General features: G+C 45.2%; 1 protein-coding gene across 5 annotated transcripts in view; it reads right to left on the bottom strand.

Moving 5' to 3' along the window:
• LOC129712313 (uncharacterized) overlaps nucleotides 1–16667 on the bottom strand; it is a 42765-nt gene extending 26098 nt beyond the window's left edge. Inside the window, exons 1-6 of one of the 5 annotated variants that reach the window (XM_055660627.1) lie at nucleotides 16427–16664; nucleotides 10007–10187; nucleotides 9628–9683; nucleotides 8321–8353; nucleotides 6360–6392; nucleotides 1956–3746 (exon numbers count right to left, since the gene is read on the bottom strand). In XM_055660627.1, coding sequence (XP_055516602.1) covers nucleotides 3577–3746; nucleotides 6360–6392; nucleotides 8321–8353; nucleotides 9628–9683; nucleotides 10007–10187; nucleotides 16427–16586 — 633 coding nt within the window. In that variant the 5' untranslated portion in view covers nucleotides 16587–16664 and the 3' untranslated portion in view covers nucleotides 1956–3576. Of the gene's footprint in view, nucleotides 1–1955; nucleotides 3747–6359; nucleotides 6393–8320; nucleotides 8354–9627; nucleotides 9684–10006; nucleotides 10188–16426 lie in introns of those variants that run through there. The other 4 variants (XM_055660628.1, XM_055660630.1, XM_055660629.1 and 1 more) reach the window with 4 other exon arrangements.
• Between the last annotated feature and the right edge of the window lie 779 nt (nucleotides 16668–17446).

Consider the following 17446-nt stretch of genomic DNA (forward strand, 5'->3'; position numbering starts at 1 on the left):
CCATAGATGCTGCTGCACCCGCTGAGTTTCTCCAGCATTTTTGTGTACAAAACATTTCCCTCTCCCTGATTCTCGGTCTGAAGAAGGGTCTCGACCCAAAATGACATCTATTCCTTATCTCCAGAGATGCTGTCGGACCCGTTGAGTTACTCCAGCATTTTGTGTCTATCTTTGGTGTAAACCAGCATCTGCAGTTCCTTCCTACACACTAAGAAATGACTCTGTACATTCACAGAGATACAGGTTTCTCTTAAGAAGATTTCGAAACTGTTGCTTAAATGATTACTCAGATTCTGCTCCCTGGTTTTGGAGGCTAGGTTACTGGAGGTATTTAATGAAGAGGAGGACAGATATTTTGAAAGATTGGAGAATTGAGGGCTATGAGAATTGATGCAGAGGTGGAGTTGAGGCCTTTGGCTGATTAGCTGTGATCATATTGAATGGTGAGGGAGCTTTGAGCGGCCAGTGGTGTAATCCTTTTTTAGTTTAGTTTAGAGATACAGTTCGGCCCACTGAGTCCATGCCGACCTGCAATCCCCCTACACTAACTCTAGCCTACACACATGCACACGGGGCAACTTACAATCTTTACCAAAAACTACCAACCTGTATGTCTTTGGAGTGTGGGAGGAATTCGGAGAGAACCCATACGGTCACAGGGAGAACGTGCAAACTCAATACAGACAGCACCTATAGTCAGGATCGAACCAGGGTCTCTGGCGCTGTAAGGCAGCAACTCTACCGCTGCACCACCGTACCGCTCCCCGCCTACAGGATTTCAAGACAGTATTCTGTCGACACACCAAATATCCTCAGTCTTGTACTCAAGCACTTCAGTCTTCTCAGGAAGTAACCCGATTCCAGCTTTTGTTGAGTTTGTATGTTTTGTTGGCCTGAAAGATCCACTGGTGGAGGACTGGCAACCATTTGCATCGCCTGCAGCAACCGCATGTATTGCTAACTCTCCTGTTGAATGATCAAAGGTTCCGCAGCTATACCGGATCTAGGAACACATTCTCGCAAATAAACAATCAACTAGGAGAAGAAGTAGGTCACTCAAACTACCTCAAAATGGGCTTCATCACCCTGGCCACTCCCTCATCTCCCCTCTCTCATCGGGCAAAAGGTACAGAAGTGTGAAAACGCACAACTCCAGATTCAGGGACAGTTTCTTCCGATCGCAACTGCAGAAAGAACTGCAGATGCTGGTTTAAATCGAAGGTAGACACAAAATGCTGGAGTAACTCAGCGGGACAGGCAGCATATCTGGAGAGAAGGAATGGGTGACGTTTCGGGTCGAGACCCTTCTTCGGTTTCCTTCACAAGAGGTAGATATTTAACAACAGGAATTCTTTGCCTCTCCTACTTCCTATTTTCTATCTTCATTTTCAGTTGCTTCACCGATTATTTGTCTGCTGCCCTTCAACAAATGCACAGGACAGCACAGTGGCGCAGCTGGTAGAACCGTTGCCTCACGCCATCAGAGAACTAAGTTTGATGCTCACCTTGGGTGCTGTCTGTGCGGAGTTTGCACATTCTCCCTGTGACAGGGTGAGCTTCCTCCGGGTGCTCTGGTTTACTCCCACATCCCTAAAAACGGGTGGTTTGTGGGATAATTGGCCTTTATATAATTGCCCTTAGAGTGCAGGGAGTGGATGAGAGAGTGGGATAATACAAATCTATTGTGAACGGGTCAGTGATATTCGGCGCGGACTCGGTGGGCCAAAGGACCTGCTTCCATGCTGTATCTCTAAACTAAACTAAACTAAACTAAGGCAGACACAAAGAGCTGGAGTAACTCAAGGGGTCTGGGAGCATCTCTGGAGGACATGAGTAGGTAATGATTCAGATCAGGACCGTTCTTCAAACAAAGCTAAAACTATGTGCTGAAAGTGGAAAATAGTCCCGATTCAGACTCACTTAAGTGCCGACAATAAGCAATATCATTGACAAAATTGTAGACTTTCAAATGTTCAATTTTTTATTATTAAGGTGAATTCAACAATTATTTATACATCACTTCATTGCATCGGTAAACTGTGTAATATATGCATTATAGTAGATATCCACCAGTGCTTTATCTTAACAGACAATATAACCTATATGTTCTTCAGGCTGCAAACCTGTTTCTGCAAATCTTCATTACATGGTCTTTGTCTTAAAAGAGTTTTGCCTTTGGTATCATGCTAAGATTGTCTAGAATTGTGCAATGTCCTGCATTAACAAACATCAACAAAGTTCATTGTGACACAAAAGAAAAACAAAGAAACCATAGCATTCAATAAAAGTTGCCATTTTGGATGAACCATGCTGTTTGTGAATATGAACCAGTGCACTTTCGAGACAGGGGGCAAAGCGAAGGGTATATTTGTGCTGAATAACTTCACTGAGGTTAGATTGGATGCAAACCAACTAACATGATTACAGAGTGGTTCAGCGAATGATTATTCCAAAAGTCTGAATCAAATCCTTCATTTCTTTCCTTTCTTCAGCTGTGTTAATATTGTCAATATGAATTTGCAAACTGAGGAATTCATATGATAATATCACTTCTATGCTTACAACACTATGTTACATCAGGCATAAAACTAACTAGAACACAGATTAATATTAACAGGACATCATCTGCTGATTTAAGTCAGATTGCTACTGTGCTGCACCCCAAATCAAGGGAAGCAACACTTACCCATAAACTAAAAGACAATTGATCATTTGGTTGATAGGATTCCCTTAGAAAATACATCAACGATTCAATATAAATGTCATTGCCAAAAAAACAAAAGGTGACATTAACTTTTGATTTTGATAAGTTTTGCAGCATAATTATATGAGAAAATCAATAGTTTGGAGTTAGCTGTTATTAATTCCCACCTAAGTGCAGATTATTTAGTGAAGTGTAGGTTATTGACCTATTATTCCAGTAGATACTTGCTCTACCTCTCAGAATGGAATAGATATTTCAAAGTAACATAAGCCACAGAGATTTTTTTATTTTAAAAATGGAGGGATAAGGATGATGAGGATTATTTTGGATTTATTATTACCACGGGTGGTTTGTGGGTCACGCAACCTCGCGTACAGCAACTGGAAAAGATCAACATTTTCCACAGATAATCAACAACGCAGAAGGCTATCTGATTTTGCCTCCGTGTTGAAGAGGTTGAATATACAGTTATGATAACATGGGGCTCCTGCTATAGAAACGACAGAGAAAGTATAATGGATGAGGCAATCGAATTGCATGAACACGCCAATTTGATCAAACTCACTGAATGAGAGAATATTAAGGAAAGACGGGAGCTGGCTGCATTTATGACATTATTCTGGTATTCTAAAGGGGAATAGAGTTGCAAAGATCAACAAGGATAGGAATGCTGTCTCCTGTATTTATTTGTGCTGGGTTCAGTTTGGGACCCGAGACAGTGGGGGTGGGAGGATAATGTGAAGTTTCTATCATTGAGGAAATACAAGTTCCGATAAGACACAGTTTGATGCTGTACCGTGAGAGGAAAGCCCGGAGGTTGTTGGAAAAGTGTTTTTGGAATAGGTTGGTTGAGAGGCAGCTTTTTATTCCGTTTATAACCCTGGCACAGTGACGAGGAGCAGGAGCATACAGACAAACGCTAGCAGTGGCTTGGAGCTAATGCCTGGTGCAGAGTTTGGAGTCGTGGTTGCTGCTGTCGTGGTGGTGCCAGTTGCCTTACTCATGTACACGGTGGTTCCCATGGGTTTAGTCGTGATGACAACTGTGAAAGACAAAATGATTCATTACATGATGAGTTTTTTGAGTTTGAATACATTTCAAATATAGCATTGTCCGATTGGCCGCAATTTGTGCCTGATGGTAAGCGGGCGGCACGGTGGCACAGCGGTAGAGTTGCTGCCTCACAGCGCCAGAGACCCGGGTTCGATCCTGACTCTGGGTGCTGTCTGTGCGGAGTTTGTACGTCCTCCCTGTAACCATGCTGGTCTTCATTGGGTGCTCCAGTTTCCTCTCACACTCCAAAGACTTGCATGTTTGTAGGTTAATTGGCTTTGGTAAAAAAAAAATTAAATTGTCCCTAGTGTGGAGGGTAGTGTTTGTGTAGTGGGTAATCGCTGGTCAGTGAGGACTCAGGGGGGGGGGCTGTTTCCACACTGTATGTCTATAGACTAAAGTTCCCCCTTTGATAAAGCGATTACATCCAATGAGTTATCAGCCAGATTTGAATTCTGCAAGGATGGGATGGGATGGGATGGTTCTGTTGGGAGTTGGAAAGGTCCTGATGGGCTGAAAGATCTCCTTCAATGTCATAGTAGGAAACTATGCATGGAGACACAAGGAATTGCAAAGGGGCAGAAGGCAAGGGTTATTTGGAGAAATCAATATTCATACCGAAGTGAAATATGAGATGCTGCTCTTCCAATTTGCATTGGGCCTCACTCCGACAGTGGAGGAGGCCTAGGACAGAAAAGTCAGTGTGGGAATGGGAGGGGGGGTTGTAGTGTTTGTAAACTGGGAGATTGCGTAGGCCTAGGCGGACTGAACTGAGGTGTTCAGCAGTTAGTCTTATGGTTAGTCTCTGAGCTTTTGGAGCTGGGGTGATGGTAGTAAGCTGTGTAGGAAGGAACTGCAGATGCTGGTTTACACCGAAGAGGAACACAAAAAGCTGGAGTAACTCAGCGGGACAGGCGGCATCTCGGGAGAGAAGGAATGGGTGACATTTCGGGTCGAGACCCTTCTATACTAGAAACTTGATTTGATTAGGACTTGGCTATTACTAAATTCCACTCATCCGTTGAGAAACTCCAGTAATAATATATTGCTGGAATTCACTGGCATTTGTGAATCTATTTAGTGGAATTTATATTATTACACTATTGGTCGAATATGCACCATAATCGCTGAATGAATATTTAGGAATATTTGGGAACTTGTACTACACTACAATGTGTAGGAAGGAACTGTTTACACCAAAGATAGCCACATAGTGCTGGAGAAAAGCCGTATGAGTGGAGGGAATGGGTAGGCGTGCACTCATCTCTCCCACCATCCCACCCCACTTTCCCCTCCCCTTCATCCCCTTCCACCTACATCCCTTTGTCTGGCCTCACATCTCACTCCTCTTCTCTCCTAATCTCACAACTTGTGTCTCCATTTCATCTCTGGTCTTTGTCCACTTGTATCCACCTATCACTTGCTTGCCTTTGTCCCACCTCCACCTCTCTTCCAGCTTTCTCCCCCCTATCCCCCACAACTACCATCATTCTGAAACGTCACCTCTCCATACCTTCCAGAGATGCTGCTTGACCCACTGAGTTACTCCAGCATTTTGTGTTTTACTTACGAATATCTTATGCTTAGACGTGAGCCTTTTGGAAGTGGTAGTTTGCTAGTTTGCTAACAAAAATGTTTTGTACTGTTTATAACAGCATTTCTTGGAGAGTAACAAGGAGCAGAATCTACTGACAAAGGGGTCATGACCCGAAACGTCTCCCATTCCTTCTGTCCTGCCCCGCTAAGTTGTATCTATCTTCGGTGTAAACCAGCATCTGCAGTTCCTTCTTACACAAGAAAATCCATGCCATGCGATTACATGGTAAATGGTAGGGAATTGAAGAATGTAGGTGAACAGAGGGATCTGGGGATAACTGTGCACAGTTCCCTGAAAGTGGAATCTCATGTAGATAGGGTGGTAAAGAAAGCTTTTGGTGTGCTGGCCTTTATAAATCAGAGCATTGAGTATAGAAGTTGGGATGTAATGTTAAAATTGTACAAGGCATTGGTGAGGCCAATTCTGGAGTATGGTGTACAATTTTGGTCGCCTAATTATAGGAAGGATGTCAACAAAATAGAGAGAGTACAGAGGAGATTTACTAGAATGTTGCCTGGGTTTCAGCAACTAAGTTACAGAGAAAGGTTGAACAAGTTAGGGCTTTATTCTTTGGAGCGCAGAAGGTTAAGGGGGGGGACTTGATAGAGGTTTTTAAAATGATGAGAGGGATAGACAGAGTTGACGTGGAAAAGCTTTTCCCACTGAGAGTAGGGAAGATTCAAACAAGGGGACATGACATGAGAATTAAGGGACTGAAGTTTAGGGGTAACATGAGGGGGAACTTCTTTACTCAGCTGTGTGGAATGAGCTTCCAGTGAAGGTGGTGGAGGCAGGTTCGTTTTTATCATTTAAAAATAAATTGGATAGTTATGTGGATGGGAAGGGAATGGAGGGTTATGGTCTGAGCGCAGGTATATGGGGCTAGGGGAGATTATGTGTTCGGCACGGACTAGAAGGGTCGAGATGGCCTGTTTCCGTGCTGTAATTGTTATATGGTTATATGGTTATATGGCTTGTAGCTGCTTGCATTATCTGTGACCTTACCTTCAGTGGTGGTTGGAGTGGTGGTCGTAGGCACTGTGGAAAGACATCAAATTGTTACATAATCATTTTACTTTGAATACGTTTGAAACATAACATTTTTTTTTTTATGGAGCACAACAATATAAACACAATACTCAGCCCAACATTAGTGTCTCCCAATTCCCCATCGACAAAAGTGTTCATTTTCTTTTCGCTAGCGTTTAATTCAGTTTGTGAATGAACATTTGTGCTGCTTGTTGAACCAGAAATCCATGAACCATCATCGCTTCCAGGTGCAACAATGATCTCACTTTGTTACACTGATCCTCAATGTAACTTTGTTGGGGAATAATAGAGCAGGTTCCAATTATTATTGTCAGCAGTAGCACTGACATGCTTTCGGCATCTCAATTTCTATCGCGGGCGGCACGGTGGCGCCGTTGTGGAGTTGCCGCCTTACAGCGCCAGAGGACCGGGTTCGATCCTGACTTCAGGTGCTGTCTGTACGGAGTTTGTACGTTCTCCCTGTGACCACATAGGTTCTCTTTGGGAGCTCCGGTTTCCACCCACACTCCAAAGACATTATACAGGTTTGTTGGTTAATTGGATTTGGTTAAAAAAAATTGTAAATTTCCCCTAGTGTGTAGGATAGTGCGAGTGTACGGGGTGATTGCTGGTCGGCGCGGACTTGGTGGGCTTGTTTCCGCGCTGTATCTCTCAACGTGTTTGGAGTTTGCATGTTCTCCTTGTGACCACATGGGTTTCCTTTGGGTGCTCCAATCTCCTCCTCACATCCCAAAGACGCGAGGTTTTGTACATTGATTGGCCCCTTTAAATTGCCCTTAATGGGCAGGGAGCGGACATGGAAGTGGGATAACATAGAGCTAGTGTGAACTGGTGATCGATGGTCGCATGGAATCGTTGGGCTGAAGGGCCTGTTTCCATGCAGTATCTTTCTGGGGTGATGGTAGTAAGCTGTGTAGGAAGGAACTGCAGATGCTGGTTTACACCGAAGAGGAACACAAAAAGCTGGAGTAACTCAGCGGGACAGGCGGCATCTCGGGAGAGAAGGAATGGGTGACATTTCGGGTCGAGACCCTTCTATACTAGAAACTTGATTTGATTAGGACTTGGCTATTACTAAATTCCACTCATCCGTTGAGAAACTCCAGTAATAATATATTGCTGGAATTCACTGGCATTTGTGAATCTATTTAGTGGAATTTATATTATTACACTATTGGTCGAATATGCACCATAATCGCTGAATGAATATTTAGGAATATTTGGGAACTTGTACTACACTACAATGTGTAGGAAGGAACTGCTTACACCAAAGATAGCCACATAGTGCTGGAGAAAAGCTGTATGAGTGGAGGGAATGGGTAGGCGTGCACTCATCTCTCCCACCATCCCACCCCACTTTCCCCTCCCCTTCATCCCCTTCCACCTACATCCCTTTGTCTGGCCTCACATCTCACTCCTCTTCTCTCCTAATCTCACAACTTGTGTCTCCATTTCATCTCTGGTCTTTGTCCACTTGTATCCACCCATCATTTGCTTGCCTTTGTCCCACCTCCAACTCTCTTCCAGCTTTCTCCCCCCTACCCCCCACAACTACCATCATTCTGAAACGTCACCTCTCCATACCTTCCAGAGATGCTGCTTGACCCACTGAGTTACTCCAGCATTTTGTGTTTTACTTACGAATATCTTATGCTTAGACGTGAGCCTTTTGGAAGTGGTAGTTTGCTAGTTTGCTAACAAAAATGATTTGTACTGTTTATAACAGCATTTCTTGGAGAGTAACAAGGAGCAGAATCTACTGGCAAAGGGGTCATGACCCGAAACGTCTCCCATTCCTTCTGTCCTGCCCCGCTAAGTTGTATCTATCTTCGGTGTAAACCAGCATCTGCAGTTCCTTCTTACACAAGAAAATCCATGCCATGGCTTGTAGCTGCTTGCATTATCTGTGACCTTACCTTCAGTGGTGGTTGGAGTGGTGGTCATAGGCACTGTGGAAAGACATCAAATTGTTACATAATCATTTTACTTTGAATACGTATGAAACATAACTTTTTGTTTTTATGGAGCACAACAATATAAACACAATACTCAGCCCAACATTAGTGTCTCCCAATTCCCCATCGACAAAAGTGTTCATTTTCTTTTCGCTAGCGTTTAATTCAGTTTGTGAATGAACATTTGTGCTGCTTGTTGAACCAGAAATCCATGAACCATCATCGCTTCCAGGTGCAACAATGATCTCACTTTGTTACACTGATCCTCAATGTCTTTGTTGGGGAATAATAGAGCAGGTTCCAATTATTATTGTCAGCAGTTGCACTGACTTGCTTTCGGCATCTCAATTTCTATCGCGGGCGGCACGGTGGCGCCGCTGAGGAGTTGCCGCCTTACAGCGCCAGAGGACCGGGTTCGATCCTGACTTCAGGTGCTGTCTGTACGGAGTTTGTACATTCTCCCTGTGACCACATAGGTTCTCTTTGGGAGCTCCGGTTTCCTCCCACACTCCAAAGACATTATACAGGTTTGTTGGTTAATTGGATTTGGTTAAAAAAAATTGTAAATTTCCCCTAGTGTGTAGGATAGTGCGAGTGTACGGGGTGATCGCTGGTCAGCGCGGACTTGGTGGGCTTGTTTCCGCGCTGTATCTCTCAACGTGTTTGGAGTTTGCATGTTCTCCTTGTGACCACATGGGTTTCCTTTGGGTGCTCCAATCTCCTCCTCACATCCCAAAGATGCGAGGTTTTGTACATTGATTGGCCCCTTTAAATTGCCCTTAGTGGGCAGGGAGCGGACATGGAAGTGGGATAACATGGAGCTAGTGTGAACGGGTGATCGATGGTCGCATGGACTCGTTGGGCCGAAGGGCCCGTTTCCATGCTGTATCTTTCGATCAATCAATAAATCAATCATCGCGTGTTCCATATAAAGGAACCTTCAGCAAAACACAACATGGCAGATGGACTCGGTGGCTCAGGTAGCATCTGCGGAGGAAATGGACAGGTGAATGTTGGTGTCGGGGCCCTTCATCAGGTTGAAAGAGAAAGCGTTGTTCCTCTGAACTGCGTGACGTGGGACAGGAAAGGAAATGCATTTACTGCCTGAATTTTTCTGCCAGGGCAGGAGAGAGGGAGAAAGCTGGTAATTTCTATAATCTTATAATCCCTTAAATAAAAATAAGCAAGTGCGGTTCAAATAACGATAAAACATTGTTGATCATGCTGTAACGCTCAATTACTTGAGTGAAAATGAAAATAAATCCTACTTTGCTTGAGGGTTAAGCTCTTGACATAAGTTCCATTCATCGTGTACACGAATGCCCTGGACAAAGATAGAAACACATTAATGTTAAAAGTCCTTTCTCACAGTTTGTCCACACTCCCCGTGACCACCTGGGTTTTCTCAGAGATCTCAGGTCTCCTCCCACACTCCAAAGACATACAGGTCTGTAGGTTAATTGGCTTGGTATAGGTGTAAATTGTCCCTAGTGTGCCTAGGGTAGCGTTAGTGTGTGGGGATCACTGGTCGGCATGCACTTGGCGGGCCGAAGGGCCTGTTTCCGCGCCGTATCTCTAAAACTAAGCTAAACTAAATGCCTCTATTATATTTGACTACCACCGTTACATGAGAAGATTAGACAATACCTGATCTTAACATAATCGCCGATGACGAAAGGTGAAACCCATTGTTCCATTGCATACATGCTCCTATTCCCCTTGAATCCATCACAATCTGTTGCATTGTTTAGCCACATCCCCACGGCCGATCCGTTGAAGTAACTGGACAGTACAATCGTTGCGTTCTCGCCAAATCCCGAAACCGTGACTGGGAAAGTGAAAAGAAAAGTTAATATTTCCCACATGGGTGCAAGGCTGTGGAGTAGAAGCACATTGAATGTCAACAAGCGAGTTCGGTATTCCGAATGCGCATGCTCAGGTCATAGGTCATTCGCGATAAACATCTGCGTTTCATCCGTAGTCAGGAACTCAGCTCAACTCTGCTCCAACTCCCGAGGATCCTGTTCCCCGACGAGCCGGGGACCGTTAGCTGCATCTCTCGCCTTATCCAGTGGCCGTCGGAAGCCGAGCACCAGCCGTCCACGGGGATAGCCACAAAATGCTGCAGTAACTCAGCGGGCCAGGCAACATCTCTGGAGAAGGGTCTCGACACGAAACATCACCTATTCCTTCTCTCCAAAGATGCTGCCTGTCCCGCTGAGTTACTCCAGCACGTTGTGTCCAACAGGTGTAAACCAGCATCTGCAGTTCCTTCCTCCAGAGCAACGCCTGCCCGCGGGTAAAGGCGAGGCTGGGGCTGGGTCTGGGTCTGGGTCTGGGTCTGGGTCTGGGTCTGGGGCTGGGGCTGGGTCTGGGGGCAGCGTTGCCGCTCCGGGCCCGCGGGGAGGTAGAGGAGCGGGACACGGGGCAAGGGACTATGCCGCAGCCTCAGCCTCTCCCTCCCCCTCCCCCGGCACCAGGTCGCTCGGCCCGTCCCGTCCCGTCCTCCCCGCCTCAAGTACAGGCGCCTCATCGCCGACATGGTGGATAAAACGTGGCCGGAGGTGGTTTACATCGAGGTCCTGGGGAGGTGAGGAGGGAGAGTGGGGGGATTGAAGGAGAGGAGGGGGTATGGAGGGAGAGAGATGGGGGAGGTGAGGAGGGAGTGTGGGGGAGGATAGAGGGAGAGGCGATGGCCACGTCTATTTACACACGTTTTTGAGTATAGGGTGCTTTGACATTATCTTCACTTCACAAAGGTTACTATAGCGATGCAGGTCTTTATTGCCCATGTAATCCCCAACACAGCCAACACTTGATCACTCTTTTGTCTCAGTTTTCACATCCAGCCTTGGTCATGAACTCCCGTTGACAATGGCTGCACCATTTTTCCACCCTATCTGGATCTATATTTGTTATAAACTGATATGTGAATTCTTTAAACATCAGCCATTTCTTGTCTCCTATCATATGTTTAAAGGTAGTTCCCCAATGCTCATAAAAGTTTGAAGAAACCTTGAAAAGAAAAATAATCAAAGGAAAATATTTAAAACTTTGCCAAAGACACAGTTGAACATGGGGAGACTTCTCTGGGTAAATCTGAGTCAAGGAAGACAAATGAGATGTAATAATGTAGTGGGGGTCAAGGAAAGAGCGTTCACGTCGCGGCCCTGTCTCCACCAATCTTTCCACCACCACGCACAAGAAACGACAAGACAGACACCATTGCATGCAGATGCCGAGACGTGTGTTCAACTATGGCTGAACAACTTCTAATCTTGTGTGTGGACTCGGTAAGAAGAATCACTATAGTCATTTATTTTCTTTGCCATTAGTTCTCTCATCTTGCTACAAATGCTTTGGGCGGCACGGTGGCGCAGCGGTAGAGTTGCTGCCCAACACCGCTTGCAGCGCCAGAGACCCGGGTTCGATCCCGACTACGGGTGCTGTCTGTACGGAGTTTGTGCGTTCTTCACGTGACCCCCGTGGGTTTTCTCGGAGGTGCATAGATACATAGACAATAGGTGCAGGAGTAGGCCATTCGGCCCTTCGAGCCAGCACCGCCATTCAATGTGATCATGGCTGATCATCCACAATCAGTACCCCGTTCCTGCCTTCTCCCCATATCCCTTGATTCAGCTAGCCTAAACTAAACTAAACAAAAATCTGGGAAATGAGCAGATGAAGTTGTATATATGTATATATATTTATGTTTATACATACACACACTGAATTTTTTTTCTCGTTTATTATTTTGTTTACAGAGTGCTATGTTTACATATTCTGTTGTTCTTTCTGGGATATTTGACAATAAAATACTCTTGACTCTCTTGATGTTTTGGGGCCAAATTGTTAATCTGTGTGCTTGCGTGTTCCGTCCTTTCTTGATGGACTTTGGTTACCATCGCCCACAGGTTCTCAAGTTACAGGAGTAGAATTAGGGCCATTCGGCCCATCGAGTCCACTCCACCTTTCAATCATGGCTGACCTCTGCCTCCTAATCCTGTTCTCCTGCCTTCTCCCCATAACCCTTGACACCCGTTCTAATCAAGAATTTGTCTTAAAAATCTCTGCCTTAAAAATATCCACTGACTTGGCCTCCACAGCCCTCTGTGGCAATGAGTTCCACAGACTAACTACCCCCTGACTAAAGAAGTTCCTCCTCACCTCATTTCTAAAAGAGCGCCCTTTAATTCTGAGGCTGTGACCTCTGGTCCTAGACTCTCCCACCAGTGGAAACATCCTCTCCACATCCACTTTATCTATGCCTTTCATTATTCTGTAAGCAAAAAACAAACTGCTCATTCCACTACTCTTCTTAATATGTCATTACTTTTAACCTTTCTAATTCCCCCCCATCCCCCTCATTAGAAGCTGCAACCATATGCCTTTTGGCGTATATCTTTGTAGTCCTGTTCAGTTGCTTCACTAGCCATTCATCTCAGCCTGATTCAAGTCAAGGCATCCCATGAGAACAGCTCCACATTCTCTGGTACAGCTCACAAAATGAAACCTTTCCCTTCCTCACTGATCATCCTACCGCATAATTAACTCTCGGATCTTATTTACTGTATAGAAATTTGTACCTAGCTCGGGTAATAATTCAGAGCTTTAGTAGTTCTGCCTTTCAATTTGAATCTAATCCTTTGCCAGAACCTTTGTCCAAAGTCATTGTTTTCACATGGACTCAGATTACTGGACCTCCAACCCAGGCGACTATTCGCGTGCTATCTACAGAAGTATATCTACAATCACATGGTACATTCGCTACACACATTTAAATCTCTACACTGTAAATGGATCGATTGTAATCATGTATTGTAAATTGTCCCCAGTGTGTACGATAGTGCTCGGTGTGTGGGGATTGTTGGTCGGCATGGACTCGGTGGGCCGAAGGGCCAGTTTCTGCGCTGTGTCTCTAAACTAAACTAAAACCAGTTGTACAGTACTTAATCTAATGGGCGTTACTGCCTCTTCCCGGTAACTCCCCCTGTCCTTGCTGTATCATAGTGTCCCAAACATGGACTTCAGCTCATCTGAGCCAATGGTGTTTGTGCCACTGATGTGGCTGCTGTGACCCATTAGATTCCAGCAGCTCCTGCAAACGTCAGATGCATCACCTGGCCTGCTGCACCTCCTCCAATTTAATTTGATTATGTAATCCATTGAACTGTGCGTCGTGGCACTTGCCCCATCCAACGTATCTTCCAAACCTACACACTGTGTATGTGCACGCAGTACAATACACAGGCTTTTACTCTCCAGACCAGTGTAGTCCAGTAACCCTTGCTTTCCCTCTCTCTCCATCGCTCCCCCATCCTAGTTCTCCGACCAGTCTTACTGTCCTCCTGATTAAATGTTACATTGTGTGCCTCGTTGTCACCTTCCCCTAGCTAGCAATGATCCTTCCCGCCTGGTTATCCAACAACCCAGCTGCTGCTTGCTTACTACCTATTAATACCACAATGCCATGGCGATGGATATGTGTCTCATGAATTTGCGCTGAACAAAACATGTTCCCGCGACCAATCTCTGTCATAAATCGGGGGATTAGCTGTGGGTGGAGACTAGAAGAGGAAGAAAATCGTAAAGTAATTCTCTGCCTCAGAGGGCGGTGGAGGCAGGTTCTCTGGATGCTTTCAAGAGAGAACTAGATAGGGCTCTTAAAGATAGCGGAGTCAGGGGATATGGGGAGAAGGCAGGAACGGGGTACTGATTGTGGATGATCAGCCATGATCACATTGAATGGCGGTGCTGGCTCGAAGGGCCGAATGGCCTACTCCTGCACCCATTGTCTATTGTAATACTAACATAGCGAAATAAATATTGAAACCAGAATCATTCCTTTACATAGCAAAGTCCACACTATGAAAGCATTGTGTTTTGGACACGTCCCCTGTGCTAAAGTTCTTTGTGTTTTTGCATAACCCACAGGCTTACTCCTGCATGACTTCACACTGTTTAAATGTGTTGACTCTGTTGGACCATATTGTCGATCTCTCCCTTGTTAGACCAGTTCCCTACTCCGCCCATGGGTATCGCACTCTGAAGCTGACTTCTGATGGGTGAACCATTGAAACTGGAACCTCACCAGCCCCTGGTGACATCGTGGCCGCACAGGAATGGGTGACGTTTCGGGTCGAGACCCTTCTTCAGTCTCCCATTCCTTCTCTCCAGAGATGCTGCATGGCCCGCTGGGTTACTCCAGCATTTTGTGTCTGTCTGCTAGTTTACAGTTTAGTTCTCAGGAAGGCCGTCAGCACAGCACTCATAAAGACTCCTCACACCCTTGCAATAGTCTGTTCGGGCCAGCACCGCCATTCAATGTGATCATAGCTGATCATCCCCAATCAGGAACATCCCCAACAAGGAACTGTCAGGTGCTAGTTTGCAAAAGAAAGACACAAAGTGCTGGAGTAACTCAGCACGTCAGGCAGCATCTCTGGAGAACATGGATAGGTGACGTTCCGGGTTTGAAGAAGTGTTCTAACCCGAAATGTCTCCAGAGATGCTGCCTGACCTGCTGAGTTACTCCAGCAGTTTGTGTCCTTTCTTGTACAGATATGTTTATCAGCAAAGCCCCCTCCCCCTACTAGGGTCAAAACCGCTCCCTATTCCTGTGCTGTTAAATGTACAGATCAGCAGGAACAAAAGGAGGAGACCAAAATTGTTCTCTCACTCCCTTCCTAGAAGCCGGTTTGGAGTTTGGGGAAGGAGCTTAAGACATACTGAGCTAGTGATGAAGTCACTGACGTGGAACGAGGCCAATGGATTCGGTTCATCATGTTCATATCGCCTCACGGGAAGAGCAATACTATCAGTCCGAGACCCCGCCTCCTTTCCTTTCTGCACCTCTGCCACATGTTTATCCTCCTTCCCCGTCGAATCTTTCCGCCATTAAGGGGTGTTTCACCGTGGACAATTAACCTGCAAGGCCACCTTTGGGACGTGGGAATAACCCACCTGTGTGAAACCTGAACATTCACAGGGGAATTGTTCAAATTCCACATGGACACACCCTGCCTGGTCAGGATCGAACCAGGTCCCTGAGGTGTGGGAATGTCACACGAAACACGCAGCCCTTTAGACTTTTTTTGCTTCTACATTTATCACAAAATCATTGCCAACAATCTGGTCGTTAGTTTGCGACATTTCTACCCCTGGAAGAATTCAAGGAACTGCTGGAGTAACTCAGCGGGTCAGGCAGCATCTCTGGAGAACAAGAATAGGCGATGTTTCGGGTCTGAAGAAGGGCTCTATCGCCTAAGTATTTTCTCCAGAGATGCTGCCTGTGTCCTTTCATGTACAGATATGTTTATCAGTAAAGCCCCTTCCTTCCCTCTACTGGAGACTGAACTGCTCCCAATGCATGTGCTGTTAAATGCACAGATCACAAGGAACAGAGGGAAAGGTGACCAAAAACGGCAGCACATTTGAATATCTATGAAATATCTACAGCCTCGTGTGCTCTCTCTCTGTACAAAGGAAAGGTGGGGCAATTAACTGGTGTAATTACACTCCAGGCCAGGTACGCCCTTGGATCTGGCTAAGAGGTCAGTGACCAAGCATCGTTTGAATTCCGATTCTCACAACTTTTGAAATATCGGGAAGATTCCCTATTTAACGTAACAAGTTTGTGGCTGAACCAAATTTTGGAGTTCGCAGAGATGTATCCACCTCCAGAAGACAGACACAAAAAGCTGGAGTAACCCAGCGGGTCAGGCAGCAACTCTGGAGAAAAGGAAGAGGTGATGGTTTTTCCTCGAGTCCCTTCTTCAGGCTGAGAGTCAGGGGAGGCAAAACCGAGAGGGATCTCCATTTATCCATCCCCATATGTACAAGCTGTGTCGCCAAACCTATTGCGCCTCAGTCCCCAAACATTAATAAAGCTGCATGCAAAAGCAACGTGGATTTGCAACCAAACCCAAAACACTGCCAACAACATTTCGCAATTTTAAATGGCAACCCTGCTGAATAAAATCATTTTAAAGCAATTCTGCAAACTTAAAGTTAAAGACTGTATAAAAGACCAGGTTGCACCCGTGATGAGATTAAACATTGACTTACCATTGTAATGTATGTATACCTTGTAGTACATTGGATAGATAGTCAAATTGAAGTCGCCTCCCATCGTTGCATTTTCAATCTCGCAGGCTGGCAACTGGGAGTAGGTTGGTGCATATTGAATAAATAAGACCAGGAGGAGCGCAGGTAGAACTGAATCCATTTCTCTGTGCTGGGAGCTCTCAGGTAGCAAGAAGACACGACCTATTGGTAGTAGCTTTAGTTCTGAGAGTCCTGTGCAATTTAAAGGGATTCCAGGTACCACCCCCAAGAACAATTTGAAAAGATTTGAATATGACACCTGCTTGTTGCACCTCCCACTGTTTCCTGGTCAATTCTTCTGTGTTCTAGGTGACCATGAGCTGAAGTCCAGTTTGGACTCATTGGAAATGTGAGTGTTTTATTGTCATATATCCCAGATAGAACAATGAAACTCTTACTTGTAGCAGCACCAGAATATGTAAACATAGTACACTAAACAATATAATGAAGGAGAGATATGTCCAGTGTAGGTGTACATACTCACATATACACATATATACGGATCATATATATTTAACACACGTGTACACACATGCGTACACATAAAACACAAACACTATAATAGTGCAATAATAACAATAATAGAGTAATAACAATTCTGAAAGCTAAACACTGTCCCCTGCTTCTCGGGAGCTGGAATGTGAACACTGCTCCCAAAATGTGGAAAATGTTGTTGGTGCAGTCTGCAACAGATCCTGAGGGAGGAGTGGCAACAGATCTCGGCTCTCATTGCTGATTGAGTAGCCTAGTGGCAAACTGTGTTGGTTCCTGGCGGAATGAAAATTGAACAAACTCACTTGAAACTTGCGGTAAAGTTTCCATTTGATAGTCAGTCAGGCATAAACTGGGGACAGTTCCGAACTTTCCAGACTGTTCCTCATGACCAAGAAACTTTTATTGAAAAAAATGCCTGAAAGAATGTCAGAGATTTACGAGGATATTGCCAGGACAAGGAGCTAAGCTATGGTTCGGTTCAGTTTA

Source organism: Leucoraja erinacea, chromosome 32 (genome assembly GCF_028641065.1).
Source record: "Leucoraja erinacea ecotype New England chromosome 32, Leri_hhj_1, whole genome shotgun sequence".
NCBI lineage: Eukaryota > Metazoa > Chordata > Chondrichthyes > Rajiformes > Rajidae > Leucoraja > Leucoraja erinaceus.